Source organism: Malurus melanocephalus, unplaced genomic scaffold, assembly GCF_030028575.1.
Source record: "Malurus melanocephalus ecotype Western Australia unplaced genomic scaffold, MMel_1.1 scaffold_375, whole genome shotgun sequence".
Classification (NCBI taxonomy): domain Eukaryota; kingdom Metazoa; phylum Chordata; class Aves; order Passeriformes; family Maluridae; genus Malurus; species Malurus melanocephalus.
The window spans coordinates 155,205-165,850 of NW_026623607.1; the positions used below are offsets into that span (position 1 = coordinate 155,205).

Sequence of the window (10,646 nt, forward strand, 5' to 3'; positions counted from 1 at the left end):
CTTCCTCTTACGGCTTGAAAAGGATGCTTTTAATGGAATGTAGTCATATATGGTAATACCAGTGTATTAGTATAACTTTTTAAACTTGCCAGTTAAAAAAATCATTAGCATCAGCATCAGTAAATKATTTTAGGTGACTGTTAAGTTAAAAGTTTCAGTACTGGATATTCATACATCTGACCCCTAACAATCCTGTACATTGCTGCATTAAGACGAAGAGGCAGCTTGCTGGGAAACGGGTTGGGGTTGAGATACAATCGTGAGTTGGAACCGGGGAAATGGAATGAAGGTGAGATAGTTTTGCAGTTGTAGAGTAATGGGAGGARCAGCCTCTTTGTGGATGAAGAACCACAGACTATGCTTTCAGAAACCACTGAACTGAAAATTTCCRTAGCTGTTCAGGCAGCCAGTGACTCCCTCAGATTCTTCCAACTGGGACTTTCACATTGACACTCTGTGCTCCAAAAGGTGCCTGTCAGACAGATCATGAATCTGTCTTCTGGTGCATTAGGATAAAGGAATTCCCTGATTCTGATTGCTGTGATTTGTTTTGTTTTGTTATTCAGGGATGCAAATTGTGACACATTCTCTCTCAATCTAATTAATTGAACAGTTGTTGGAATTAAGATTCTTATTCAAAGTTTAGGTTAAACCTAAGCAAACGCTAAACTACACTACAAAATGTAGTTGAAAACGTACTCAGGAAAAACTTMAAGCTGAAGATTTAGAAAAGACCATGTGCTGACACATGAATTTTATTTTTAAGGCATTTGCCATCTAGACAACAGCAGTGAAACAGATTTGGATGGTGTCGCAGATCCATTCCTATGCCACTATCTGGGCACTTCTGGCACTTGGTATTTGAAAGGAAACTCTTACAGTTCTGACACGTTTGAARCATACAGTACAAGTAAGTTAGTCGGGGGGAGTTTTAGTCCTAATAAAGTCTTTGAATGAACTGTGATGTTGTGATGACTCTATAAAATCCATTTTTCATTTTCTTTAGGTTGCAGCCCTGACCAAAGAACAGCAGRTTTGGGCCCTTATGAGTCTGGATATTTAAAGAAAAAGGAGTGCTATCAATATTCACCTCCACAGGAAGATCCCTTTGACCAGTGTGCTGGTGTTACTGGGAYGCAGGCTACTAGTAGCAGATTGATGAACACTATTTACACTCAAAATGAAGGACCTGGAATGAAAAGCAAAAGTCTCAACTCAGACACATTTGATTTAAACAGAAGTTTGGAACCCTCATCTATTATGAATAACAGCACTTTCATGGGTATGTTCTAGCTATTGTTTTTTATTCAAGCTGCTGTTGTCTTTCCTGTCTTGTTTTCTACCTGCAACATTAAGCCAATCTGATTTCTCAGCTTGTTTGAAGATGTTTCCCAGATGTTTGAAGCTGAGGAACAGAAGAGTGACTACAGTAAAATTGTATAATGAAAATATTTAGATTACCAGATCTTAATAGCTCACACATACGTAAAAATCTCATCGGTGATGTGATTCTTATCCTCTGTCTTAATGTAGCTGGCAGATTTTTGTATATATTGGGATACATAACTTAAATATACCTTGACAAATTTCAAGCATACCAAAGGTATGCAAGGAGGGCTCAGGGCAGGTAGGGAGACTTGGAACTTCTGCGTGTATATATTGTATAACAGTCAGCCAGAACCCTTCAAAATAAGGTACTATGTAAAAATGCTCTCTCACTCCCTCCTTTGTAATTTTCTCAGGGTGTGCATGACGAAAGAGTTCCCAAACCTTAGTTTAGGGTTTACAGTTTCAATCCAGATTGCAGGGAGAAGTGGGGGAAGGAGAAAAGCATTGCTTTACCCTTGAAGCTCATAAAATTTTGGATGTTGGTTTGGTTGCTTGGTTTAAAGTGCATATAAAGCCACACAATGCTTTCATCCTTGTGATATCTTAGTGCCAGGCACAGCCATGGTACCATGGATTGTCTCCCAGGCGGTGTGTCAGCGTTGGCTGATCAAGGTCTGGGCCTGCTGGCTCTGAAGGGGACCTTGGGGAATGTGCATCACTGGGCTCTTTGTTCTCGGGTGGGGAGGGGGAAACAAGCTCTGAAGTTTTCCTCCTTCAAAAGCCAGATGTTTGAACTGTAAAATGTTGCAGATGCCAGGACATCTGGCAGAGACCCTGGGACTGCACACGGCCAGCCTCCTGGCTGCCTGCCATGTTACTGTATGGGACTGGGCTTTAACATGCCTGCTGCAGAAAGGAGTTCAACTCTATGTTGGTATATGCAGGACTTAATGGCACCTCAAGGGCACAGTCCTCTTTCTATGCAAAGCTACTTCTTTCATCAGTTCTCTGAGCGTACTACTCCATATAAGTTGCATTGTCATTGCCTTGGATGCTTCGTAATCATTAGCAGCACTCTTCCTTCAAAGAGCCTGTGGCTACGTCTTGGAGCTGGTGGCTCTGGAAGAAGTAGTGTCTATAGCTGTGGATTCACTTCTTCAGCACTGTCTTAAATTCAAGCCCCCATTTGCCTATGCAGTCACGTGAAGAAGACAGCTGGCATTAACATCACTGTTGATGCTGAGCCAGAAAGTTCATAGCTTGGACTTCTGTTTTTAAGACAGAACTCATTTGTAGCTTTGGTGCTGTGAGGAACRCCTTGCATATTGCTCTGCAAATCATTGATGCAAATAGGGAGTTTTTTCCAGTTCATTCTTCAGTAACTTGTCTTTGCCCRCAACTGGTTGGATGATCAGTGGTGAATGGAGCATGTGGCTCTCTGTACCTTTATTATTAATGGGAGATGCTAGCCAGAAAAAAGTTCCATGGCATTCAGATTGCACTGTGGAATAATATTCTGTAACCTCATAGAGGTTGGTGGCTTATTTTTTTWAAAAAATTCCTATTCTGTTTTTTTCTGAACTGCATGGCAGATTGCATGTGCCATTCATTAACTGACGAACAAAACAGGGAGACCTGTTGTGACTTTTGCGTTAAAAAGTGTCTTGTGATATGTTTGCAGTTTGATCTGTGTTCCCACCTCTCCCCTCACCACTCTCCCCAAAATAAAATGGAAGTAGTCATGCAAACAAAAGAAATRAAGTTCTGGGTGGTTATACAACTACTTGGAAATGTTTTTAATGTCTCTGGTGTCAGAATCTTGCCTTATGATCACATGGATGTTTTCTTTTAAAGGGTAAAACAACAGTTAAGTAAAATCTCACTTTGGTGAACTCTTGTCAATCCTTGGTTTGCATTCCAATGTCCATTCCAGACCCTAGGGTGAGACACAAGGCTTTTAGCATCAGTATTTCTGTGCTCACTCTTTTACTGTCTTTCAGGAACATTTGGAAAACCTTTATGGARGCCTCAGCTGGACTCTCTTTCAAGCTGTAGACAGACAGCAAATTACCCACCAAAAACCTCCTGTAAGAATCATCATGTCTCTCTGGACTTTGATGCAGAGGCAGAGGAAGAAGGAAAAGAAAGGACAATTTCTAGAGGAGAAMATAACTTTCATACTTGGAAACAGTCCTTTGAAAACTTTAGGACTTCTACTTTCCAATCCTGTGATTTGGATACRTAGCTCTTTTTGGACTTATCATTGATTCCTGGAACCAAAGAAATGCTTTGACATACTACTACCTCAGTATGGAACTTTATTTAAGAAAGGGAATAAGGAGAAGAAGGGAAGAAAGAAACCACACAATACTATGAAATCAGAAGAAAAAAATRTATTTTTAGTCCATTGAAGCATAATTTCAAAAATGCTCTTCATTTGTTATACAGGGAAAACATTCCTTATAAAAATACTATATTTGTAATTATTTTATAGCTTTGTTTTATGCAAATAATATCTTTTGTAAATTAATGGTGTAAATAATACATTATATGTATTTTTATGTCAGACTTCATTTTATTGAAATGAGTAGTAAGCATTCTAATTTTGTACTGTTACTTGTACCTTTTTACAAATGGAAACTCCATGCAGTTTGCAGGTATCATGCATCTTATTTGCACATTACTTTAATAAAATATGCTGCCRTGTGGTCTCTGAACCACATTAGTGTATGAAGAATGATAAGTGTGAATTGTGTTTGTAGACAGTATTGCGAATGTAGTTGCCTTCCTTTTGCACCTGTATTTGACTTACACTTGTACCTTTAGATTTACTGTGTAAAATAYGTTCATCTTCCAAGAGTGGGTGTGGTCCTGCCACAGCTGCTGGTTAGGTGGGTTGAAGCTGTTTGAACCAAAACAAGGCTATAAATCTTCCTGTTTATGAATTTCCCCTCAGATGTGCGTGCACACGCTCTCAGTTTTCATGCCCATGAGGYTGTAGTACCAGTAGTTTGCCCGTGCCTTTGTTAGTGTGCCTGCATCTGCTGGAGGGATATGCACAGATGCACAAATTCATATCACTAAAAAAAAAGAAAAATGGCACTGGATATCTGCCTGGTAACCTTGTTCTTCTCTGAGTGGCTTAGTGTCAAGTGTTAGCTAAATACGCAGTGCATGCCTGAGTCTTTGCTTTCCCGTACCCTTTCTCCCTCTTTTTTGCTTCTGCAGCCACTCCCTGCTCAACATGAGGAAGTAATCCGAGAACAAGATAATGTTTTCTTTGGTTTAATTCATGCTCCTGTTCTTTACTTGGCCGCCCTTCTCTGGTTATAGATAAGATACATGCTTTATTTAATTGCTCAGTCAAGTTGRGCAATTATAAACTCTAGCTGTATTATATTTGTAATAATGAGCCCAATATCTTTTAACTATACAAARTCAGAATGGGGATTGCTTACTATGAGACAGTAGTTAAAACTGAATGAAAACAGTCTATTTTGTTTTTCTGTGTACAGATGCCYACTCTTTTAAAAAGCTCTGAATCCTGTTGTCATCACTGCACTAAAACATTGACTTCAAAATGGTTAATACTACAGGSCATTGGCTTTTTTAATCTGCCTGCTTTGAACGTGCAAACTTACTTGGTTGCCAAATAGTTTCTTTTAAACTAAATTAAAAGCAGCTGTTAGAAGAGGCCATCACAGGCATCATGGCTAAAGCGAGACCAAAGATTTWGTTGCCTGATGCAGCTGAGCTAAGGGCTTTTAGTTGTCTGTAGCCAGAAACCTGGTACCCAGATTGCAGTGCAATTTCCCTTTAATTTAGGCACCAGTATTAGAGACAGGAAGTTAATCCATCCTTAGTTACTGGTGGTCTAAGTGTACAGAATGGATTTTGCGTGCTTTGGTTGATCATATTGCCAGACTTTTTGACTTATTGTTAATTTGTCTTCATTGCTGCCAGATGTGCTGATGTAGTGACAGACATTGATATGGGTATTTGATAATAAATAAGTTCATTTGAAAGAGATTAATTTTTCCTCAGTTAAGAACAAACCTGCAGTCAATAAGGCAAGAAATCTAAAATTTGATTCACTCAATAGCTCTCATTTTTCTCCCTCACATCCCCCCTCCCCGGTGACCCTGTTTACAGAGAGGAGAGCTGGGGGCTGTGATAGCTGCTATTTATTACCAGTCGTTGCTTTTTGGACATTAAAAAATACCGAAGTTTAAAACAGTGGCTCCAGATTTAGTGCTTATCCTTAAGAACTCTATGTTATAGGTCTATCATGAAAAAAAAAGCTTTATTTTCTGTAGTGAATGAAGGTTGAGAACAGTGGCAATGTCATTTTATTCCTTTTTCATCTTTTCCCTTGGAAAGATACTAATCTTCCAAAGGCTTGGATGTCTGTACCTAAATAAATGTTCAGGGTCAATGACTGAGTTTTAAATGCTTTTTAACAAGTTTGATTTAGCAATAATTTAGACACAGGAATGACTTAAGATTTTAGTTGATGCCTTAAATGCCCAGAAATGGAAAGTTCCAAAGTCCTCTTTTCTGGCAGCTTGTGTTTTTGTGTTTAATAAGGGGATTGTGCTTAAATACAGTGACAATCTGTAAATTGCAAGATAGTTCCAGCATCTTAGTAGCTCCTTTTAAGATCACTGAAGTAACCAAACATCCGTTTTAAAGSCTTGCAAGGTTGCTTGCCTTCATTTTTTTTTTTGTTTCATCTCCAGDGATGCAGATGTTAGGGAGCGGGTAGTTGGATATTTACCCAGCTGAAAGCGAAATTGTAAGTTCATGTGATGGGGAAATAAATTGCAGCCAACCCTGAGTAAAGCTTACACTGCATCTCAAGAGTTAGGATGAGAAACAAGTGTGTTGCTGAACGACAAAACAGACATTTTGCATTTTTATGACCAGCAGCAGCTGGAATCTTGCCCTAGGCTCCCTTAAAATTTGTATAATGCTCTTTAAGGGCAGTATCCATTTAATGTTTTACACAACAAAATGTTTTACCTGTTGAAATCTCACAAGCAATTGCTGAGGTATAGTTTCTGCAAGCCCTGAATAATTTTAATCGTTTTAGACAGATAAATGGAGTTAGTGATTTACCAGAATCTCTTTGAAGCGTTTCCTAAGTGAGTAASCTACTGGTGTGCATGAGATGACACTGGGGATACCTGCATACTGAAGGGTGTTACAGTTTCAAACACATAAAACCTAATGGAATGCCAATGTATTTCAGCAGCAAATGCTTTAATTTAGAATTCTTAACTGTAAGAGGATCTTGACAAATGGCAAAGAGGTACAAAATTTTCTCCAACTGAGGGCTCATTAGTGTCCCCAAACTTAGTCTTGGTGATCTCTTGAATGCTTAACCTTATTCCTTGAGTGACTTCAAAGAAACTTAGAACTAAGATTTGCACTGCAAACATTTGTGTTCTGTCAGTCTTACAAACCAGGACTATAACTGGAGATTGTATTGTTTCTTGAAAATAAACAGAAGCAGAAATTTTATTAGCTATTTGCCAGATTTGTTGTTGCAGATACATCACGTCTCAGAGAATTATACTTTCTCAGTGAGGTCTTTTGTCCTTTTTTGCACACTTTGTGTAATGCTTCATCATAGAGAGCGTCTGACTAGTTGGAAGTTAGTTCATCAGCCATGTGAAATATTTTATTAAGAAAATAAGGAGAGAGGGGAGACTCAGCCTGTTTAGTGAAGGAAAAAAAAAACCAATGTTTAACAAGATGGAGTTTGCGCACACACCATTTTACTCCAATTAAGAGCTGCCAGACATCTCAATTTTTCTATTTCAGGGAAGTGTTACAGGAGGGAGTAAAAGCAACAGTGTCTTTGTTCGCTAATGTGTGGCAAAAGGTGCTTTACTTGGTTRTTGTGCTGAAGTATTAAGTGGTCAGTTGTTCCCCTGAAATAAATACTTGCACACCTGAGCTCTTACCGAAAAGCACAAGTGGCCTCTCCTGTTTCCCATGCTGCTCTTTTTCTCATAGCTYCATACTGCTCCCCTGTCCTCAGGAGGCCCTCTCTGGTAACCTACACTCCTCTGTTTCCAGGTTCTGTGCTTACCCTGTCACTGGAGTGACAGGCTGTGGGACAAATGGACTCAGTTTACGGAGCACAATGCAATTGCAGGCAGTAAGCTGCAGTTGTGTGCTGGAAGAGAGGAGGGGAAGTGTTGGAGAGAGGCTAGCCACAGCTTTAGGAAGAAATTGGTATGAATGTGCAGAAAATGTGTAATTCAGGAGACAGGGATAAAATATAATACAGTACTATAAATGCAATAAAGAGCATTTTTGTACTTTACAAGATTTACAATGCTTTTTGTGTATTTAATTCCACTTACCCGCTATGCTTTCAAGTTCCAGAAGCAGCTATGCACCAAGGAGCATGTCATCTAGAGAGTTACCACTTTCTGCRTCTAGAATCTCCTTTTCTGGTAGACAAGAAACAAGATCCATTTATTATTCTGTGTTTGTGTTCATGACTAAATTTTGCTGGTGCAGTGTATAGTTTCCCAGAGTCATGTGGTCTGTGGGGTCCAYGGTGTCAGAATGCATGTGATCAATGTGTCTCAAGAATGCCATGGGATGGCAGGACCTGAGAGTGAAGTTGGTAGCAATTCTAACTTCGCTGCTTGTAAAACATTTAGGCTTTGTGACTTCAGGATTTTTTTTTTTTTTCCCACAGAACAGAACCATAAATTGCTCTAGATTGGGGACTACTGAATAGCACTTCTGTGCAATCCCTCTGCCTCAGCCATCAACAAGGCCATTGGTGTTACTCCCATTCAGTTTGGCTGCTGGCCCTGGRCTATTGACCAGCAATTTCGGTGCAGGACTTTGCAGTCTGAGTGTGTTCCCTATTCTGAAATGAATGGTAGCTAATTTTGAATTAGGCACATGAATTTAGAATAAAGCACTGGAAATGAAGGYCTAACTTACTTGACAGAGGTAGTAAGATCCCATGGTTGTAAGACATGTCTTGAGATTTTGCAAGGCTCTACTTTGAAAGGCTGGTATGCAACTCTCTAAAGACATTCTCATTTACCATAGCCATGTGTGACCTACTTATTTTCAGCACTTCTTTGTACATGTGCATGGAGAAGTKGTGACTTTTGATTTGGGTTTACTGCTGGATTATTAAAATTCAGGTATTGATTATAGAGACTTGTGAAATAACATCTTGGACAGTGGGGCTTCAGCTTCTTCTAGGGCAAAATGATGCAAAACCACATCAGTTCCTATCCAGTTAAAGAAATTACCTTTGGTACCATTCTTGGTGTTCAGCCTACTTATTTTAGAAATCACTGAAAAAATACTGTCAGGAAGGAATTTACTTGATGCMTTTGGGTTTTGTTTATGTTTGCATTTTTTTTCTGCTGTAACATGGAGAATTCAGGGCTTCATTCAGCCTCTGTTCATCAACAAGTGGTGGACTACTTTTATTCTGATTTCCACAGATTGCCAGCACTTGACAGCCATATCTAGTTCTGTCCTGTGCTGGCATGCTACGTTAGGAAAGTAGTCAGAGCTACTGTAAGGCAGAGCATCAGAGATGCTGTAAGGGATTTCAGGGGAGGAGGGATGTGGTTCCCCTCCACAGGGGGCTTTTGAATAGTCCCCTTGTTCCAACAGAATAATTGTGCACATTTTAAAATAAACTCCTCCTAATTCAATAGGCTTATCAAGGAGTTAAGAGCTGCCACTTTACTAGCCCTTGACTGGGGAAAGTGTGCATTTTCTGCAGGACACAGTACGTTGGAGCTTTTCATGCATTGTGATTCTAGACTCTTAGAAGTAAGCAGAAAGACTTGGTCCTTCATTTGGCATGTGGAGGTCCCTTCATGATCTGCCTCACTGCATGCAGAAAAATTTTGCAGTCTATTGATTAACCGGAGAGTTCACACAAACACAAAAAAAAAAAAAAATCCTCTGGTGCCACTTAATAGTTGTTAGCACATCTCCAAATGAGACTTCTGTTCTACTTTTTTTTTTTTTTTTTTTTTTTTTTTTTTTTTTTTTTTTTTTTTGTCAGCTGTGGCTGACTAGCATAGAAATGGAGAAGCTGCTGTTTGAGTAAGGGGTTGAAGACATATATAATCGAGCCAGCTTATAACTGAAACTAGCCACTCTCCTGGCTTAAAATAAACTGTATTTGTACTGCTACCTGCTGCGGGTCTGTACACCAGCAGCATTAAGAAAGTATCAGTGCTACAGTAGCCAGCTGCCTGTAGCCTGGCCTCTCCCACAGAATAATCKGATTCTTTATTAGTGTAAAGTTCTTTCTCTATTAACCTCCCCTCGGGAAAGGGGAAACACGGCCTCCATTGTAATTAGCTTACACAGCCTTCCGTGTAAGCTAAAGAATGGAAAGTGTCAGGGCTGCTCACAGCAGCCTCGTAGGTATTTGCTGTTAGCAGGTAAAAGTTAATCTGCTCTCAGATTTTGGCAAGGGCACAAAAACCCACGTGTAAAAATGTTCTTAGAATGAATTAAATTTCACATAAATGTGACCACACAGTAGGTAAAGTAGTAAAATGGTGGCGATGGTGGAAAATATGACTAATCAGAAAGCTGCATTAACTTAATGAATAAAATTATCCTCTAACATAAACTGAGGTTCTTAAGTGCCTTATTTTAAAAATGTGGTTGTTCATTGTTCTGTAACTTACAACAACTCTGTTATTTCACCTACCAGCACACTGTAGCAGTTTTGTCTGAAACAGCTTTTACATTCAAAGCATGGGGGTTTTTAAAAAAAAAAAAAAAAAAAAGAGAAGATGAAATCAAAAAGCATGTGTGACACGGAGTCACTAAACTTGTTTTACTAAGTGGCATAAATCAGAACATGAAAAATGTTTTGATTTTTCACTTTGAAATTACTTGCCTCAAAATTATTTTCATTTTTGTTTTWAAATTCTCCCATTTCAATTCAGAACTGGATTATAATGTGCAGAGCCCCTTGGGTTATCAGGGCAGCACAGACCAGGCACACAGCTGGAGTGTGTAAAGCTGTTGCYTGTTCTTTCCCTGCTGCACATGCCTCTTCCCAAATCCATTTGATCTGAATTTGGCAGKTCCTTGGGGGTTGATTCTCCTTCCATACCCAGAACATGTTTCTCTCCTTGATCCCYTCTTAGAAGGACTGACTCAACAAGTTTGTATAATCATAAAGAGTCAGGCTTGATWTTTTTAGTGTGATTAGAAATGTGCTCCCCGTGTACTTTGAGCATTGTAGGAGGCTGGTCCCTGCATTTCATGTGTAAGCCAGGGTGGGCTCTGAGCAA

General features: G+C 39.4%; 1 protein-coding gene across 1 annotated transcript in view; it reads left to right on the forward strand.

Annotated features, from left to right (window-relative positions):
- Positions 1 to 4,403, forward strand: part of LRIG3 (leucine rich repeats and immunoglobulin like domains 3) — a 39,517-nt gene extending 35,114 nt beyond the window's left edge. The window contains exons 17-19 of the mRNA XM_057378793.1: positions 767 to 910; positions 1,007 to 1,282; positions 3,330 to 4,403. Of these exons, the coding sequence (XP_057234776.1) occupies positions 767 to 910; positions 1,007 to 1,282; positions 3,330 to 3,574 (665 nt within the window). The 3' untranslated portion in view covers positions 3,575 to 4,403. The remainder of the gene's footprint in view (positions 1 to 766; positions 911 to 1,006; positions 1,283 to 3,329) is intronic.
- The last annotated feature ends 6,243 nt before the right edge of the window (positions 4,404 to 10,646 follow it).